We start from the raw sequence: 20,332 nt of genomic DNA, 5'->3' as shown, positions 1-20,332 counted from the left end.
CCCTCAAAGGGTTTTCAGTCTCTTGAGGTAGCTCATCACGTCCTCAAATAAGGGATTGGTATGATCAATGCACTGTAAGTGCTGTATATGCAAGAGGTAGAGATAGTAGTCAGTTCTTCTCTCTTTATTAGCCACTTTATGAAGTGTTGACTTTTTCCACTGTTAATATTGTGGCCTAAGGAGGAAGAGGAAAAACATACGAACACAGGACAATTTGTGTGTGGAGTTAAAGGGCTCACAATGCAAGGACAGCTGCAAGAACTGTCTGCCCTGAGCTCCCAGTGCAGGTAAAAGCCTCACCAGTCCCTTTTCATCAGTTCACTTCAGCATCTGCAAGATAAGCCTTTATGCCACCTAGACAGCTACACACGTGTGTGGTGACATGGCCTAGTGCCTAACCCTGAACAGTAAAGGTACTGAGGGTCCAGAAGAAGGAAGGGAAAAACTAAAAATGCACTTAGCTGGGACCCTGTCTTATTTATTTATCTTTCTGTTCCTGGTAGTATATAGTAGATACTCAGTAATGTTTGCTGAATTAAGTAAATTATATCTCAAAATTAAGGACCTGGACTGAGCCTCTCCCCCCATCCCTGAACTCCTGTGCACTTGTGTATAAGAGTGCATATAAATGCCACTGTACATGTGTGTGAGTTAGAAAAAGCAAAAGTGTGTTCATAACCTCCTATGAGAAGAGACTATAAATTACTTTGCACCAAGGGCAGTAGCTGACTCTTGAGTTCCCTTCAGTGCCTGGTACGATGCCTGCCGCCCACCTGCTTGTGAAGGCTGTGGTGGCTTGTACAGGCATTGCAGGGCAGATCTAGATTGACTGTTTGGGTCTCAGAATAACCTTGGTCCTCTATAACAGAGGCTGAGTACTTACCTTTTCATGAGTTGTTACACTAAAGTAAAATTGTAAGTACTGCTTTCCTGTGGTTTGCTTCTTTCATTTTTTAACACAGAAATTTTATTGAGTATCCCCACCCTATACCAGACATTGTCAAGCACTGAGGATCTGAAGGTAATCTTATTTTACCCACATTCCAGTGTAGGAGACAGACATGGAATCTTAAATCTTAAAAAGATGTATGTACCATGCACCATATGAGAATGACGCACAAAGTGCTGTGGAGCCCAGAAAGGTAAATGACTTTTTTCTGCTAGGAGAGGTAAAGCAGGGAAGCATTACAGAGGAAGGATGACATTTGCTCCATGCTTGGTCTTAGTTTTGAATGGCAGTTGGTTATGAATTAGATGGAATTAGGAGTGGGGATACATGGCATGGAGCAGGGGAGAGTGAAGCCCCAGGCTCAGAAGGTCTGTTGTAGCACTTAGACCTGAAGGGCTTTGTAGGGGGGCATGCCATGCCAAGGAGCTTGAATATTGCTTGATGGTCAGGAGTTTTCAAACTGTTTTGCAGAAAACTAGGACTGTTGGGATGGGGATTGATGGGATACTGGACCCTACACTGTATCTTCTTTTTTTTTTTGAGACGGAGTTTCACTCTTGTTGCCCAGGCTGGAGTGCAGTGGCACAATCTCGGTTCACCACAACCTCTGCCTCCCAGGTTCAAGCAATTCTCCTGCCTCAGCCTCTGGAGTAGCCGGGATTACAGGCATGTGCCATCATGCCTGGCTAATTTTTTATTTTTAGTAGATACAGGGTTTCTCCATGTTGGTCAGGCTGGTCTCAAACTCCTGACCTCAGGTGATCTGCCTGCCTCAGCCTCCCAAAGTGTTGGGATTACAGGTGTGAGCCACTGCAGCTAGCCTGTCTATCTATCTATCTATATATATATATACACACATTTTTTTTTTTTGGAGATGGGGCCTCACTGTCTCACCAAGGCTGGAGTGCAGTGGCACGATCAGGGCTCACTGCGGCCTCGACCTCCTGGGATCAAGTGATTCTCCCGCCTCAGCCCCTCTAGTAGCTGGGACTACAGACATGTGCTACCACGCCTGGCTATTTTTTTTTTTTTTTTTTTTTTTTTTTTTTTGAGGCGGAGTCTCGCTCTGTCGCCCGGACTGGAGTGCAGTGGCCAGATCTCAGCTCACTGCGAGCTCCGCCTCCCGGGTTTACGCCATTCTCCTGCCTCAGCCTCCCGAGTAGCTGGGACTACAGGCGCCCGACACCTCGCCCGGCTAGTTTTTGTATTTTTAGTAGAGACGGGGTTTCACCGTGTTAGCCAGGATGGTCTCGATCTCCTGACCTCGTGATCCGCCCGTCTCGGCCTCCCAAAGTGCTGGGATTACAGGCTTGAGCCACCGCGCCCGGCCCTGGCTATTTTTTTTTATTTTTAGTATAGATGGGGTCTCACCATGTTGCCCAGGCTAATCTCCCTTCCAAAGTGCTGGGATTATAGACATGAGCCACGACACTTTGCCAGGAAATAATTTATAACAGAACAATTTATATTTTCATAGAACAGTGTTTTACGTGACTAAGAACTTGACATAAAATGAACAGTGGAAGCATTAGTCTTTTTTTTTTTTTTTTTTTTTTTGAGGCGGAGTCTTGCTCTGTCACCCAGGCTGGAGTGCAGTGGCCGGATCTCAGCTCACTGCAAGCTCCCCCTCCCGGGTTCCCGCCATTCTCCTGCCTCAGCCTCCCAAGTAGCTGGGACTACAGGCACCCGCCACCTCGCCCGGCTAGTTTTTTTTGTATTTTTAGTAGAGACGGGGTTTCACTGTGTTCGCCAGGATGGTCTCGATCTCCTGACCTTGTGATCCGCCCGTCTCGGCCTCCCAAAGTGCTGGGATTACAGGCTTGAGCCACCGCGCCCGGCCTCTTTTTTTTTTTTTTTGAGACAAAGTCTGGCTCTGTCGCCCAGGCTGGAGCACAGTGGCGCGATCTCGGCTCACTGCAACCTCCGCCTCCCGGGTTCACACTATTCTCCTGCCTCAGCCTCTCGAATAGCTGCGACCCTGTAGTCCACCACCACACTCGGCTAATTTTTTGTATTTTTAGTAGAAACGGGGTTTCACCGTGTTTGCCAGGATGGTCTCGATCTCCTGACCTTGTGATCCGCCCCCCTCGGCTTCCCAAAATGCTGGGATTACAGGTGTGAGCCACCGCGCCCGGCCGGAAGCATTAGTCTTGACTGAAATTAAAGCTCCTATGAAATTTCCACTGGCATCATTGGGTGGCCCTCGGGGTACCGCAAGTAAATACTCTCTTCATCCCCTGTCCTCCAAGTTATCTTCTTTGGTTTTTATTTTTATGGAAGAAATCACCATATTCTAGTCATCTGGGTGTACTGCCTTGGATTATTTTTTGACTTCTTGTGTTTTCTACACTCCACAAGATGTTGCCCACAGTATCTTTCACTTGGTAGTATGACATCCTGAGTTTTGAGCTACTTGCTTATATTACCTATTAAATCTGTAAAGTCGAATAAACAAGAGCGATACTGCATCAAATATGCCAATTTTACAGGTTGCTGCATACAATAACTTGTAAAGTCGACATGCTGTTTTATGCGGTATCATTCTTGCTGGACCATTTTGGTCCCTGGAAGGCACAGGTCATTCTCCTGCCATGAGGCAGCATCACATTGAGAAGTACCACATTATGACCTGAGCTTTAAAAATTACTGTTTGTAATCGTTAAGTAATTAATTTTGAGTCAGTAGCTTTTGTAAGTATTGTGTAATACTGCATTTAAAATATGGTTTCATTTTCAAGCATATGTATTATGACATATATCCTAGCCCTTCTGGTAATTTTATAGTGGGACACAATAGAGGCTCCTTCACAAGTGTCAGTTCATTCCTGTGGAGACCCAGCAGTTGTGTGAACTAGGCATTTTGATTGTAAATTATTACAGTATGGAATTTTATTTTAACAGTTAATTTTTCCCTCTTCTGGACTAGTCTTCAGTTAAAGCCTGCCATCTTGTGGTGTTTTAAAGCATGAGATTTAAGCATGTGACATGACTGCTGAGCTTTTATGATGAGTAAAAAGTGAATGCTATTAAATCGTTTCATATGTGATCGTCATTTGGCCAGTTTATTTCTTCACTTTATTTTAATATTACAATATTATTTTGAGATTTTTATTAAAGATTCCTCCTTTAACCAGTCCTCAAACATTAGTAAGTAAAAGTACTCTTCTACAATAGCAGTTTTTTTAGTTAAATCCTATTTCTCCAAGAAAAATACAATAGCAGTTTTAAGAACAGGTATTAATAATTTTGATATTATTATTATTTTTTTGAGACAGAGTCTCACTCTGTCACCCAGACTGGAGTGCAGTGGTACGATCTCGGCTCACTGCAACCTCTACCTACCGGGTTCAAGCAATTCTCCTGCCTCAGCCTCCCAAGTAGCAGGGATTACAGGCACGCCCCACCATGCCCTGTTAATTTTTGTGTTTTTTGTAGAGATGGGGCTTCAACATTTTGGCCAAGCTTGTCTCGAACTCCTGACCTCAGGTGATTCACTCGCCTCGGCCTCCCAAAGTACTGGAATTACAGGCATGGGCCCCCATGCCTGGCAGTAATTTTGATATTATTAAGGCTTCTCTATGTAACTACTGTTAACAATTATTTGGATGAGAGAAATACTTTAAAATATAATTATTGGGCAAACTATATCCAAATGAACTATAATTTTATAATCTAGAACTCCATTTAAAAAAAGTGATATTTAGAGGCCAGGTGCAGTGGCTCATGCCTGTAATCCCAGCATCTTGGAAAGTTGAGGCCCGCGGATCACTTGAGGCCAGGGATTGGAGACCAGCCTGGCCAAAATAGACAAACCCCATCTCTACTACAAATACAAAAAATTAGCTCGGCCTAGTAGCACACGTCTGTAATCCCAGCTACTTGGGAGGCTGAGGCATGAGAATCACTTGAACCCAGGAGGCGGAGGTTGCAATGAGCAGAGATCAGCCCCACTGCACTCCAGCCTAGGTGACAGTGAGACGCCGTCTCAAAAAAAAGTGATATTTAGAGAAAAAGAAACTTCAATTTGAACCTCAGCTTGTTTTTTGTTTTTGAGACTGAGTTTTGCTCTTGTTTCCCAGACTAGAGTGCAGTGGGCACAATCTCGGCTCACCACAACCTCCTCCTCTTGGGTTCAAGTGATTTTCCTTCCTCAGCCCCCCCTAAGTAGCTGGGATTACAGGCATGCACCACCACGCCTGCATGCCTTTTTTGTATTTTTAATAGAGACGGAGTTTCTCCACGTTGGTCAGGCTGGTCTTGAACTCCCAACCTCAGGTGATCCACCTGCCTCGGCCTCCCAAAGTGCTGGGATTATAGGCGTGAGCCACCGTGCCCGACCTGTTTGTTGGTTTTTTTGAGACAGGGTCTCCCTCTGTCACCCAGGCTGCAGTGCAGTGGCGCGATCTCGGCTCACTGCAACCACCACCTGCCAAGTTCAAGTGATTCTCCTGCCTGAACCTCCTGAGTAGGTGGGACTACAGGCGCCACCATGCCCGGCTTAAATTTTTGTATTTTTTGGTAGAGTCGAGGTTTTACCACGTTAGTGAGACTAGTCTCGAACTCCTAACCTCGAGTGATCCGCCAGCCTTGGCCTTCCAAAGTGCTGGGATTACAGGCATGAGCCAGCGCACTCGGCCCTGAACCTCAGTTTTTTGGTAGTTAGTTGTATAAACTGAAATAATTTTTATGCAAAATATTAGGGAGGCCATTATTTATTGTTACCTCTATGTAACAAAATGGGAGGTACTTGCAAACTTGGGGTCAATTAGTTCTTATCAATATCAGGGAAGTTTCAGTATTATGCATTGAGTTACAAAATTACTTTTTAGAATAACATTTTCTTCTCATTTAGTGTAATTTGATTTTCTTTCTTTCTTTTTTTTTTTTTTTTTGAGACTGGGTCTTGGTCTACTGCCCAGGCTGCAGTACAGTTGTGCAATCATGACTCACTGCAGCCTCAACCTCCTGGGCTCAAGCGATGTTCGCGCCTAAGCCTCCCGAGTAGCTGGGACCACAGGTGTGTGCCACTGTGCTGGGCTCTTTTTTTTTTTTTTTTGTAGAGTCAGGGTCTTGCTATGTTGCCTAGTCTGGTCTTTAATTCCTGCTCTCAAGCGATCCTCCCACACCGGCCTCTCAAAGTGTTGTGATTACAGATGTAAGCCACTGTGCCTAGCATGATATCCTGACTTATAGTTCCTGTATGTTTTGGCTTATAATATGCTTTGTATTAAAAAATAATGAATTTTCATTTCTTCAAAAATATTCTGTGTTAGTGTGCCTCTTTATAGAACAAGAGGGATGTGTAGTCTCACTCAGGGACAAGCAGGATTCTGGTACATTGGTCTTTATATGGACGTCTTTGACCCATAGTCATTAGTAATCACGTGACATTGAAAGAGAATGTTAGCCAACAAAAACTCTACATCCAATGCCTGTGAATTGCTTCTCTAATTTTGATAGGTGATGGGAGCCTTTATTTAAACTACTTATTTTGTTTGTCCCTTCAGCAGAGAGGGAGAAGACCTCAAGTCATCAGTATGGTTTGATGTCTTATGCTTTTTAAATCTATTCCAGCTATGCTAAGAAAGAATCTGATCTTAATGGCGCCCAGATCAAACTTCGAGAATATGAAGCAGCACTGAATTCTAAAGATGCAGCTCTTGCTACTGCACTTGGTGACAAAAAAAGTTTAGAGGCAGATTTGGAGGATCTGAAGGATCAGATTGCCCAGGTAAGGTCAAGCCTACTCTTGAGCCATATGTGGCAGGTTAATTGCCTCATCTGCCTTAAGCCATAGTTTATTTGATTGATTGATTTTCAAATGTATTTTCTTTTTGAAATTTTATTTATTTCTTTTCTGATGGTTTACTTGAAGAAAAGTCTTGAAGTAGCTAACATGCAAAACATTGTCACCTCCCAGGCGTTATATCTGTATTGTCCAGATCTTGTGGCTCTCTTCTTCTTCCCTATTGTACGCACACTCATTCTGTCTCTGCTGTCAAAGCCTATTTTGTTAGGAAATAAGTAAGAAAAGAGATACCATAATGCTGCTCTCCACACAGGAAAAAGTGAAAGTGGTTAGCTAAAATAACTAGTTTGATTTTTGAAATGTGAGTGAATCATAGGTCTCTGTTCTGTTCCCTGTTGCCAATTAACAATTTGACAGGTGATTTGGTATGATACTCTGTGGGTGGGGCCAGCAAATGAACACCCAGTTCTGTGATAAATGTTAAAATGAAGTAATTATACATTGATAAATTTATAGGAATTTTAACACTTGATTTGATCCATAGATATCTTAAGTTCATTATTAAATGATTGCCATGTAATTTTTATCACAATTCTTTTTCCTTGTAATAGTTGGAAGCCTCCTTAGCTGCTGCCAAAAAACAGTTAGCAGATGAAACTTTACTTAAAGTGGATTTGGAGAATCGTTGTCAGAGCCTTACTGAGGACTTGGAGTTTCGCAAAAACATGTATGAAGAGGTAACTATATATAATTTTACTTTGTAAAGGAATGGAGGGGTTCTAGAATGACTTTGTCATAGCTAAACATGTAATTATATTTTCTTTATGATTTCTTTGCCACACAAATATATCAAATAAAGAAATAAAGCTGGGTGTGGTGGCTCATGCCTGTAATCCCAGCACTTTGGGAGGCCGAGGTGGGCGGATCACAAGGTCGGGCTATCGAGACCATCCTGGCTAACACAGTGAAACCCCGTCCCTACTAAAAATACAAAAAAATTAGCCGGGTGTGTTGGCATGTGCCTGTAGTCCCAGCTACTCATAGTCCCAGCTACTCAGGAGGCTGAGGCAGGAGAATGGTGTGAACCTGGGAGGCAGAGCTTGCGGTGAGCTGAGATCGTGCTACTGCATTCCAGCCTGGGCAACAGAGCCAGACTCCGTCTCAAAAAAAAAAAGAAAGAAAATAAATAATAAGGTTTGGGGATGGGGAGAAATTTTGCAGGTAGATTATTTAAGCTACTGCTGCTGAAAGACCACATTTAAGAACTCAAGCTGTTACTGTAAACAGGTGTAATTTCACTTCATCTTATTTTTGTTTTTTTTGAGACGGTGTCTCGCTCTGCCGCCAGGCTGGAGTACAGTGGTACGATCTCAGCACACTTCAACTTCTGCCTCCCAGGTTCAAGTGGTTCTCCTGCCTCAGCCTCCCGAGTAGCTGGGACTACAGGCATGCGCCACCATGCCCAGCTAATTTTTGTATTTTTAGTAGAGATGGGGGTTTCACCATGTTGGTCATGATGGTCTCGATCTCCTGACCTCGTGGTCCACCCACCTTGGCCTCCCAAAGTGCTGGGATTACAGGCGTGAGCCACCGCGTCCAGCCTCACTTCATCTTAACTTATAAAGGCTTGGTCACAGCAGCTAATTACTGTCAACATGTTTAAGCATTAGTTATCTATTCCTGCCTAACAAATTACTTCCATTTTAAGTTCATCAACCTAAAACCAGAGACTTGTATTAATCTCTCAGTTCCTGAAGGTCAGAAATCAGAGCTGCTAAACTGGGTGGTTCTGTTTCTGGGTCCCATGAAGTTGCAGTACAGCTTTTAACCTGGCCTGGAGGAATGGCATCGGAGCTCATTCACAGGGCTGTGGGCAGGAAGTGTCAGTTCCTCACCTCGTGGTCTTCTCCATAGGGCTGCTCATGATATGGCCCCCCAAGGGTCAGTGATAAGAAAGAGAGAGAGAGGGAGGGAGAGAGAGATGGAGCGAGAGAGAGAGAGAGAGAGAGAGAGAGAGAGAGAGAGAGAGAGAGAGAGAAACACGAGAACATCAATATATGCTACCAGCTACCAAGGCAGAAGCCACATTGTCTTCGATAAGCTAATCACAGAGGTTATATACCATCACGTTTGCCTTCTCCTATGGCTCACATCTGGAAATGCGGCTACTTACAGCATTTATAGGTGTGTAAATTTTTTTTCTTTTTTGAGACGGAGTCCCACTCTGTCGCTCAGGCTGGAGTGCAGTGGCATGATCTCGGTTCACTGCAGCCTCTGCCTCCCGGGTTCAAGCTATTCTCCTGCCTTAGCCCCCCAGTAGCTGGGACTACAGGCCCATGCCACCACTCCCTGCTAATTTTTTGTATTTTTAATAGAGACTAGGTTTCAACGTGTTAGCCAGGATGGTCTCGATCTCCTGACCTTGTGATCGGCCCACCTCGGCCTCCCACCGTTCTGGGATTACAGGCATGAGCCACCGTGCCCGGCCCACTCATGTGGAAATCTTAAAATATCACTTACAAGCCTTAACTGCTGTGGTCAAGGGACAGGGGCAAAACTGTTGTCAAACAAAGGAAGTAATAAAATTGAGGAAAGGGGAATGTATATTTCATGAAAATTGGAGAGGGTTGGAATCAACTCATGGGGAAAACATGCTGTTAATATGCTAGGCTTAATGTTTTTAGAAGTAGTGTGATTTTGAAAACAGTCGCTAATAATAAAATAGGAATTCATTGTAGCAGTTAGCAAACCATTTTTTTATTTGGAGGAAAAATAATAGAAATCTGATTATTTTTTAAAATGACAAGCTTTAAACAAAATAGGTATTAGTGCAAGGTGCACCAGACAAGCAGTCAGACTTTGGACAACTCTTAGCGTCAGTTTCTTATTTAACATGAAATACTGATACTGCCTATTTTTTTCTTCAAGAAGTGGTGAGGATCAAAGTGGAATACTGTGTGTGAAGACTCTTTGGATACTGTAGCAAGTGCTGTCATGTAATTGTTACTAGTGTTGCTTTGTTAAAGCAGGTATTTTTATATTGAGTTGAGATTGACTTGCATTTTTGTTTTGTTTTGTAAAAATTGTGATTTATCATTATTTATTTCTGATGTTGTGTGTAGACAACCAGAAGTAGGGTATTTTTTTCTTTGTAAGGTCACAAGGTCACTGGTTCTATATAAAAAATAGCATCAGTAAAAAGTAATTTAATATTTTTAGAGTGTTTGCATAGCATCTTTGAATTTTTGGCTTTTGCCTTTGGATGTTAAGACAGTCCTCTTAATTTTCTTTTTTTTTTTTTTTTTTTTTTTTTTACTGCTTTTGGAGACAGAGTCCTGCTCTCTTGCCCAGGCTGGAGTGCAGTGGTGTGATCTTGGCTCACTGCAACCTCCACCTCCTGGGTTCTAGCAATTCTCCTGCCTCAGTCTCTGGAGTAGCTGGGTCTATAGGCACGCACCACCATGACCAGCTAAGTTTTGTATTTTTAGTAGAGACAGGGTTTCACCACGTTGACCAGGCTGGTCTCAAACAGCTGACCTCAAGTGATCTGCCTGCCTCGGCCTCCCAAAGTGCTGGGATTATAGGTGGGAGCCACTAAGCCCGGCCTTTTTTACTTTAAAAAAAAAAAAATGTAAAAAAAATTTTTTGAGACAGAGTCTCACTCTGTTGCCCAGGCTGGAGTGCAGTGGTACGATCTTGGCTCCCTGCAACCTGTGCCTCCCGAATTCAAGTGATTCTTGTGCCTCAGCCTCATGAGTAGCTGGGATTACAGGTGCACACCCTCACCACTGGCTAACTTTTTTTTTCCTTTGTTTTTTAGTAAGTCGCACCATGTTGGCCAGGCTGGTCTCAAACTCCTGGCCTCAGGTGATCCACTTGCCTCAGCCTCCCAAAGTGCTGGGATTACAGGTGTGAGCCACTATGCTGGCCTTAAATTTTTTTTTTACATTCCTGATATATATTCAGTAATAATATCTAACTTCCTTATTATGAACAGTTGGGGAAAAAAGGAAGGAGAAAGACAAAAGAGGAAGAAGGAGGTAGACAAAGAGCAACTATTAGCAGTTGCTCTCTTCAGTGTTTTCATGATTTAGGTATTATTTGCTTCATGAAATAGATGTGATCTCTGGGAGGGTGATAGTAGAACCTTCCTGATTTTTCTGATTTTGTCAAGTGCATGCTTCTGTGTAGTAGTTAAGAGAAAGATGAAGAAATGCACAGGAAAATACCTGCACAAACATACACAAACAGCAACTTTGGTGGGTTATACTTCCCTCTTGTGGCTTCTTCAGATAATGCCATTCTATTTTTTTTTTTTTTTTGGGAGACGGAGTCTAGCTCAGCTCCCCAGGCTGGAGTGCAATGATACGATCTTGGCTTACTGCAACCACTGTCTCCTGGGTTCAAGTGATTCTCCCATCTCAGCCTCCCTAGTAGCTGGGATTACAGGCACTCTCCATCATGCCTGGCTAATTTTTGTATTTTAGTAGAGACGGGGTTTTACCATATTGGCCAGGCTGGTCTTGAACTCCTGACCTCAGGTGATCTGACTGCCTTGGCCTCCCAAAGTGCTAGGATTACAGGCGTGAGCCACCACACCCAGCCTTCCATTCTGATTTTATTTAGACATTTCCTTAAAACAGAGTAAAGGATCATGATAACTACTTCTATTCTTTAATGGTAAATTTTTCATATATAGTCAGTCAACTAATATTGTTAATAAGATCCTGTGTCACTTGATAATGATAGCTTAATACCAGCTTTTAAAGAAATCATGTAGGCTGGGCGCGGTGGCTCAAGCCTGTAATCCCAGCACTTTGGGAGGCCAAGACGGGCGGATCACGAGGTCAGGAGATCAAGACCATCCTGGCTAACACGGTGAAACCCCGTCTCTACTAAAAAAAATACAAAAAACTAGCTGGGCGAGGTGGCGGGCGCCTGTAGTCCCAGCTACTCGGGAGGCTGAGGCAGGAGAATGGCGTAAGCCCAGGAGGTAGAGCTTGCAGTGAGTCAAGATCCGGCCACTGCACTCCAGCCTGGGCGACAGAGCGAGACTCCGTCTCAAAAAAAAAAAAAAAAAAAAAAAAAAAAAAAAAAAAAAAAGAAATCATGTAAATTAGCTTGTCCTACCTATTATTATGTCTAAGAAAATAGTTTTATGGCTGGGCACGGTGGCTCACATGTGTAATCCCAGCACTTTGAGGGGCTGAGGCAGATGGATCACCTGAGGTCAGGAGTTTGAGACCAGTCTGGCCAACATGGGGAAATCTCATCTCTACTAAAAATACAAAAATTAGCCAGGCATGGTGGTACACACCTGTAATCCCAGTTACTAGGGAGGCTGAGGCAGGAGAATTGCTTGAACCCGGGAGGCGGAGGTTGTAGTGAGCTGAGATCACGCCGCTGCACACCAGCCTGGGTGACAGAGTGATACTCCATCTAAAAAAAGAAAAGAAAAAAGAAAATAGTTTCATTATACATAAATCTTTATTTGAATTGATCATGACTGTTAAGTTTAACTTTCCATGTGCCGTTTTTTCAGAGATGTTCTTAAGATTATCAGTGAAACAACTTAGAAAAATAATATTTGCTTAGTGTTTAGTATTGTTTACTGTCTATAAATCCTTGATTGCATGGTAGTTTTGGTAGGCCACCCAGGCCTTTCCTTGGCTTCAGAAAAATAAATAGCTCTGCTCCTCAAAAGGAATAGAAAGTCCCTAAGGCTTGAGATGCTACCACTTTTGTCATTAGTTCCATTTCAAAAACCTTCTCAACTGAAAACTAAGTGTTTATTCAGATGACTGCCTGAGGACAAACAGGAGGAGGTTCGTGTGTAAAACTTCCGATGGCTGTGATGTCACTCAGATGTGTACCAGTGCAGCCATGGTAAGTAACTTGGCTCTGTGTTTTTTGTTTCTTTTTTCCTCAGGAGATTAACGAGACCAGAAGGAAGCATGAAACGCGCTTGGTAGAGGTGGATTCTGGGCGTCAAATTGAGTATGAGTACAAGCTGGCTCAGGCCCTTCATGAGATGAGAGAGCAACATGATGCCCAAGTGAGGCTGTATAAGGAAGAGCTGGAGCAGACTTACCATGCCAAAGTGAGCACTCTTCAGAAGATTCTTTTGAACACTTAAAATCATTACTTCACAATTCCCGTGACGAACATGGCTTGATGTTTGTTTTGTTCTAGTTTTTAAAAATGATTCCCCTAGTCTCCATGAAATATATAGAAAATTGGCTTTTTCTAAAAAGTGCAGTTTCTATAAACTAAATGTTACTAAAAATTACTAGAAGAATGTAGAGTTGTTCCAATTTTATTAGAGGTAAGGTTTTGTCTTTTTGTCCCAAGCCATGTGAAATAACTTTCCTCCAATAACCAGTACTGATCATGCTGTCCTGCATACACATCCATGTAGTAGTGAATGAATGTCAGACTGCATTAGATCTCATTTTCATGTCATCATTGTGTGTAGATTGAGACTACCACACTTCGGCCTTTTTTACATAAGGGCCAAATGGAAAAGTCTCTGCTATTTCTTCCTCTGTCACTATTATTCACTTAAAAAAATATTGTAGAAACTTCCCACTTACATTAGCTGACCATGAAAGAATTCATAAAAATCACCAACGAGTACAGGCTTTCCCTGGTAAATGATTTTGCCTCATGTTTTAAATTTTATATGATTTGATTAAAAAGACTTTTTCGTGGCTGACTTAGTAGAGTCACAGAGTTACTGAAAATTTTCATTGCATGGCCTTAAACTGTTCATGTTGCTTTTTATCTGTTGTATGAAGTAGTAATTAGTGAAAGTGAAAGATCATATTATAAGCAGTAACTTCAGTTGTATAACATTTATCCAGTATCACACATTGAGCTAAACAGTGAAGGAGCTAAAGTAAGGATCAGTCACAGACTGTGGCCTCACAGGGAGCCAGGGAGGAGACACACATACACAATGGTATGGGATTTGTATTTTACTCAAGGAGCTATTTTGTTTTGCTTCTGAAAGGAAGCATTTCTATCTGGTTTGAATGAATCTATAAACTAGTATTTTCTGCTTGTTAGTTTATATACTGTATTGGATTTGGTGGGTTAGGGATATGTGATGTTTCTTTCCTTTACAAACATCACCACAGTTGAGTTGCTACTGCCCAGTCTCCTTATTATCAGTGTTATCTTAGACATTAAAGGTTTAATAGATGAAATATTGAAGTAATAAGCTTTGGGTAAAGGCCTACATATATTAGCATTCTTAAAGCTCGTTATTTAGGAAGTGACTCTAGAAGTCACACAGAATTACCATCATTCACACCATGTTAGCAAACTGCATGATGCTTTTCCTGTGTTTCATCAACCAGTTACCAGCAGGAGTTAGGTTTGAAATGCCTTGAGGTGAATCATGCTTCCTTATTTGTTTCAGTTCTAGATAAGACTGACTATGTTTTGCTTCTTCTTTTAGCTTGAGAATGCCAGACTGTCATCAGAGATGAATACTTCTACTGTCAACAGTGCCAGGGAAGAGCTGATGGAAAGCCGCATGAGAATCGAGAGCCTTTCATCCCAGCTTTCTAATCTACAGAAAGAGGTAAATAAGCATCTTGATGTAAGAAGTTAGACTTGAAGGCTACCTTCACCATGGGCACCTACCTGCTTTGTTTGGGCTGATGTCACTCCTCCCTCTGTTGATCACAGAGGATGGTGGCATCCTGCACTTTGGTCTTCACAGTACTTTTCTAGATTTGTTCATTTTGCATTGCATAAACATCCTTTGAGTAGATACTGTTGCTCCTAATTAGTAGATTACACAGAGCTAAGGGACTTGACCTTGAGGAAGGAGCCTGTTAGTTTATTCACTGGACTTACCCTAGGACCCGGGTCTTCTGACCTGTCTAATAGCTTCATCTCTACAGAGTTACTCTCAACACATTCCTTTTTTATATCGTTTGAAAACCGAAATGAAGAAAAACATGCAAAAATTCTTTGTGGGTGGTGAATGCTTTGTGTTTCTAGACAAATTCTGTAGTGCTTAAAGTATATAATAATTAGGATCCAGGAAAGTAGCTTTAATTTACATATTCCAGTAAGAATTTAGTAACTCATTCATTCATTGGTACGCCTAAGTGACAAATGGCATTATTGCTGACTCTGTTGACTGGCTGCCTACCAGGGTGTGATGGTGTGCTTCAGGTGCTGCTTAAGCAGGCATGGACACTACTTCAGATCAGTTTTGTCAGTGTGGACACAAAGTACATATACTCCATATACTGCATTCAGAATGATTCAGCAATTAACCCGTCACCTTAATTGTTTTGGAAATAACTTCAGCTTCTGTTTTCATCAAGGGAGAAAATCTTGTTTTTAATTTTCCACATGAGAATCAACTTTATTTTACTCTTGATTAGGCTTTTCTTCCTTCCTTTTTCTTTTTACCATTTTTAGTAAGATATTTTTCTAATTATAAAACTGATGACATCTATTGCAGGAACTTAGAAATAAAGCAGAAAATGGCTGGGTGCAGTGGCTCACGCCTGTGATCCCAGCACTTTGGGAGGCTGAGGCGGGCAGATCATGAGGTCAGGAGATTGAGACCATCCTGGCTAACACGGTGAAACCCTGACTGTATTAAAAATACAAAAAATTAGCTGGGCGAGGTGGCGGGCGCCTGTAGTCCTACCTACTCAGGAGGCTGAGGCAGGAGAATAGCATGAACCTGGGAGGCGGAGCTTGCAGTGAGATGAGATCGCGCCACTGCACGATCAGACTCCGTCTCAAAAAAAAAAAAAAAAAAAAAAAAAGAAATCAGAAAATGAGCCATATAAAATAATTTAGTTAACATTGGGGCTTTTTTTTTTTTTTTTTTTTTTTTTGGAGACGGAGTCTCGCTCTGTCACCCAGGCTGGAGTGCTGTGGCCGGATCTCAGCTCACTGCAAGCTCCGCCTCCCGGGTTCACGCCATTCTCCTGTCTCAGCCTCCCGAGTAGCTGGGACTACAGGCGCCGCCACGTCGCCCGGCTAGTTTTTTGTAGTTTTTAGTAGAGACGGGGTTTCACCGTGTTAGCCAGGATGGTCTCGATCTCCTGACCTCGTGATCCGCCCGACTCGGCCTCCCAAAGTGCTGGGATTACAGGCTTGAGCCACCGCGCCCGGCCTACATTGGGGCTTTTACATTGCCTATCATGTGCTTTGTTACTTACAGCACAGATTTTTAAATTATTTTAAACCTATTTTGTGCTGATAGTGTTTTGAAAATTTTCATATAATAGCAGAGCTGGGAGCACCTCTGAGTTCATTCCATATAACCACAGATCTAGGTGAGTTTAATGACTTGCCCAGAGGCTGCAGACTGATAAATGGGTTTCTCTGCTGGTTCCCAGTTTTTCCTTTTATACTTCTTTCTCTTCGAAGAAGATTTACTTTTAGAAATTTAACAGATAATCTTTTTTTCCATTGCACCATCTGTCTTACTCTTTTTGGGCTGCTATAACAAACTACTATTGGTAGCTTATAAACAACAGAAATGTCAGAAATTATTTCTCACAGTTTTGGAGCCTGGAAGTCCAAGATCAAGGCACTGGCGGATTGGGTATCTGCCTGGTGAGGGCTCTTCCCCGATTTATAGACGGTGCCTTCTTGCTCTGTCCTCACATGGTTGAAGAAGCACCCTTGGCCCTCTTTTATAAGGGCACGAATCCCAGTCACTAGGGCTTTCCTCTCATGATCTAATCACCACTCAAAGGCCCCACCTCTTAATGTCATCACCTTGAGGGTTAGGATTTAAACATGAAATTTATGGGAATACAAACACACAGACTGTATCACTGTATTTTTTTATTTTTTTTGAGGCGGAATTTCGCTTTTGTTGCCCAGGCTGGAGTGCAGTGGTGCAATCTCAGCTCACTGCAACCTCCGCCTCCTGGGTTCAAGCAATTCCCCTGCCTTAGCCTCCCTAGTAGCTGGGATTACCGGCATGCACCAGCACACCCTGCTAATTTTGTATTTTTAGCAGAGATGGGATTTCTCCATGTTGGTCAGGCCAGTCTCGAACTCCTGACCTCAGGTGATCCTCCCGCCTCGGCCTCCCAAAGTGTTGGGATTACAGGTGTGAGCCACTGCACCCGGCCTATATCACTGTCTTCACAAGTACTTTTCCAAAAATGGGCCTTTCTGTTCTTATACTGAGTTAGCATTTACTACTCTTTTCCATTTGCTAATAGTAAGTTGTCTACTAGTTACTGTCTCTCCCTCGATTTTATTTTTTCCTACTATTTTTTTTTTTTGGCCGCTGCTTAATCCATTTGATTTACTTAGTACAAATCTTGTCTTTAGGCTGATCTTCACTGTACTTTGGATGAGGAGACTGAGAGTAGTCTAGTGTTATTAATAAGTAGTAGTGGGCTCTGAAACTTGGTAGCTGTGTGTTCTGACCCAGGTTCAAGGCTGTTTCCCTGTTTGCCTGTTAATTGAATTCCCATTTTGCAAGTGGTTTTTTTTTTTTGAGACAGCATTTTGCTCTTATTGCCCAAGCTGGAGTTCTATGGCACTATCTCAGCTCTCTGCAACCTCCGCTTCCCAGGTTCAAGTGATTCTCCTGCCTCAGCCTCCTGAGTAGCTGGGATTACAGGCACGCACCACCACGCCTAGCTAATTCTTTGTATTTTTAGTAGAAACGGGGTGCACCGTGTTAGCCAGGCTGGTTTCCAACTCCTGACCTCAGGTAATCTGCCCACCTTGGCCTCCCAAAATGGAGGGGATTACAGGTGTGAGCTACTGCCTTAAATGCTGGGATTACAGGCGTAAGCCACTGTGCTGGCTGCAAGTTTTTTTTGTTAACCTTAGCTTAGTGGTTTTTAAGTAATGTTGTTAGGCAGTGCACTGGGGGTTTCCAGGAGCTAACTCCTTAGCAGATAGTTCAGCCAAAATAGTTTTTAATTTCTCTTTCTGGGAGTGAATCTTTTCCTCTGTTCATTATTGGTAACAGACTTTATGGTAAACAGTATAGTTTGAGGAATATTTTTATTAGTTGATAAATTTTAGCCTTAGAAAAATAATCAAAAAGAAAAATGTTATCTTTTTGAATATTTTCCTATTGTTTAATCATGTTTGTTGCTGAGTCATATCAGTTTCATCATGCTGCCTATTAGGCCAGAAGAATTTCCTTTTGGTTAAATAACTCAGGTTAGTTAAAGTGCTTCTTAAATTTTACTTGAAATTGACATGGCTTTTAAAATACTGGTTTTACAAGATATATTTAAATAATATATAGATGGTACCAGTGTTATGTTTTGGAATTAAAAATTTTACATTGCTTATTGCATTTCTAGATTTTTGACCTGGGGCCAAATGAATTGGTTGTTTAGAGTCTGCTTGCCTTAGAGAAAAGTACAGCATGGTACTTAAAAACACCTCTACCTTTTGTTTTTCTAACATCCAGATTCTGGAGACTTTGGCTGCAGCTAGACCTTAGGAAACCAGTACAATTATATTACATACTACAAAAAAAGTTAACCCCAAGATCATCAGAAGTCATAAAATTCAGGGTTAGTGGCAAGATCTGAGAGGTAATCTAGTTAGTTAGATCTCTTCATTTTCCTTATGTGGAAACTGGTTTAGTGAGGTTAGTTACAGCTTACTTATAGCCTCATAGGTAGTTAATGGCAGAATTCGAAAGGAGAATCTAGGTCTAACTTCTCATACTGTGTTCCTTATATCTTACTCTACAAGCATAAGTGCAGCTACTGAAAATAGAATTGAATTATTTCTATTTAAAATACAGAATGATTCAGAGTAACTTTAAAACTTCTATACCTAGATTTTGATTTTTCCGTCTTAAAGAGCTCTATAACATCAAAGGCAGTCAGAGACATCATTGGGTTTGTAAATCTCAGCTCTGGTTATCTGTGAATCTTGGGTAGTTTATATCTCATCAACTCTCCTTTCGATTCTACCTTTTTGCCCATTCTGTCTTCTACTTCTGATATATGAAATAAAGCAAAGAGATTGAAGGGAGGCATTCTGAACTTACATGACTTTTTAAATTTTCTTTTGGAGAAAAAGAAAATACAAGGAACATGGTAGCGGGGAAATGGATTTCTCCATTTATAGCATGATTTTTGCAAATGCAGTTAAATGCAAGTTCTCTGAGGTTCAGGGACTAGCTTTGTAATATCCATCTTAAGAGGAGTGGCTGTCTACATAGAATGTCAAGTTATATACTACTACTCTGGAATTTAATTAATTGATTGGTCCATTTTTTTCTTTAAAAATATATTTTGGTGTGTGCACGTGAACCAGGGCACCCCTCTGCCCCCAAATAGGTTTAGGGTGACTCTTGATTATTTTTAAAATAACCTTGTTATTTTGGCATAATTTTAGATTTACAGAAAAGTTGGCAAAGTACTATAGACAGTTACTGTTTTTCTCTCACCCATTTTCTCCTGTTGTTAGCATCTTACGTTACCAGTAGCATATTTGTCAAAACTAAGAAACTGACATTGGTATATTACTGTGAACTCGACTCCAGACTATTTGGATTTCACCGGTTTTTCTGTTATCCTCTTTCTGTTCCAGGTTCCACATGCCTCCCCGGGTCTGTGACAGTTTCTTGGGCTTTCCTTGTTTTTTATGAGCTTGAGTCTTGAATAGGATTGTCCAGGTATCCTGTAGACTATTCCCCAATTTGGATTTGTCTGGTGCTTTTCACGTGATTAGACTGGGGTTTTGGGTTTTAAGTGCCCATTTTTTCACATTGTATCAGGGATTGCACATGTGTGATGACCACATGACATCACTGGTGGTGTTTGGTTTAAGATAGTGTTTGTCAAGTTTCTCCACTGTCAACAGCACTATTTTTCCATTTCTATACACTGTTCATGGGAAATAGGTCACTAAGTCCAGCCTACCCTCAAGGGTAAAGGGCAGGACTTAAGCGCCACATTCTGGAGGGAGCACTTTGTTGCTTTCTGGTATTATAACATGCTCTAGGCTTATCTTACATTTTCCCTGCTCTAGTCCTAGAATTATCCATTCTCCAAGGAGCCCTGGTTCTTGTTATTGGAGAATGGTATATAGAAATTAAGATCTGGGCACTGAGTGTTCTTACTGCTTCTTGGCCCTCTCACTGATAAAAGTGGGTAACATTTTATGTATGCTAACCCATGTGTACGCACATATTTATAAATTTTTCTGTCTAATCATTTGTATTAAGATAAACATGAATTCATACAGATGTCTCTGACTTGCATCTAGTACCACAGGATTCATTTTTGGCTTCCTTTCTGACGTACCTATATCTTTTCTCTCTGAGAGTGAGAAACCTGGTTTTTATCATCTGTTTACTTAAGTGTTCAGCCCCAGTATATGTTAAAGCAGTTTCAAAATTTTGAACCCGTACTACTGTGAAAAGTAAATTTACTAGCACGAGTGTAGTTTTTATGTATTGGGTAGTTCCTTTTTATCTCTAACCTTCTAGATTTAGTTTTTGCGCATTAGATGCCCTTTCTGTGCTGCTCTGTTGCAGGTACTTGTGATTCTGAGGGCCTAAGCTATCCATCAGTCTTTTTGAGTTGTCACTTTCTGAGGCTACTGAGATGAATTCTGTCATGGAGAAACACAGAAGAGTAATTACCAGCGAGC

The 20,332-nt window shown here is 41.8% G+C and overlaps 1 protein-coding gene across 1 annotated transcript in view; it reads left to right on the top strand.

Annotated features, from left to right (window-relative positions):
- LMNB1 (lamin B1) overlaps positions 1-20,332 on the top strand; it is a 60,153-nt gene that overhangs the window by 20,023 nt on the left and 19,798 nt on the right. Inside the window, exons 2-5 of the mRNA XM_010353775.2 lie at positions 6,523-6,679; positions 7,309-7,434; positions 12,627-12,797; positions 14,160-14,285. Of these exons, the coding sequence (XP_010352077.2) occupies positions 6,523-6,679; positions 7,309-7,434; positions 12,627-12,797; positions 14,160-14,285 (580 nt within the window). The remainder of the gene's footprint in view (positions 1-6,522; positions 6,680-7,308; positions 7,435-12,626; positions 12,798-14,159; positions 14,286-20,332) is intronic.

This window comes from Rhinopithecus roxellana, chromosome 3 (genome assembly GCF_007565055.1).
Source record: "Rhinopithecus roxellana isolate Shanxi Qingling chromosome 3, ASM756505v1, whole genome shotgun sequence".
Classification (NCBI taxonomy): Eukaryota; Metazoa; Chordata; class Mammalia; order Primates; family Cercopithecidae; genus Rhinopithecus; species Rhinopithecus roxellana.
This window is presented reverse-complemented; position numbering and strand designations above follow the sequence as displayed.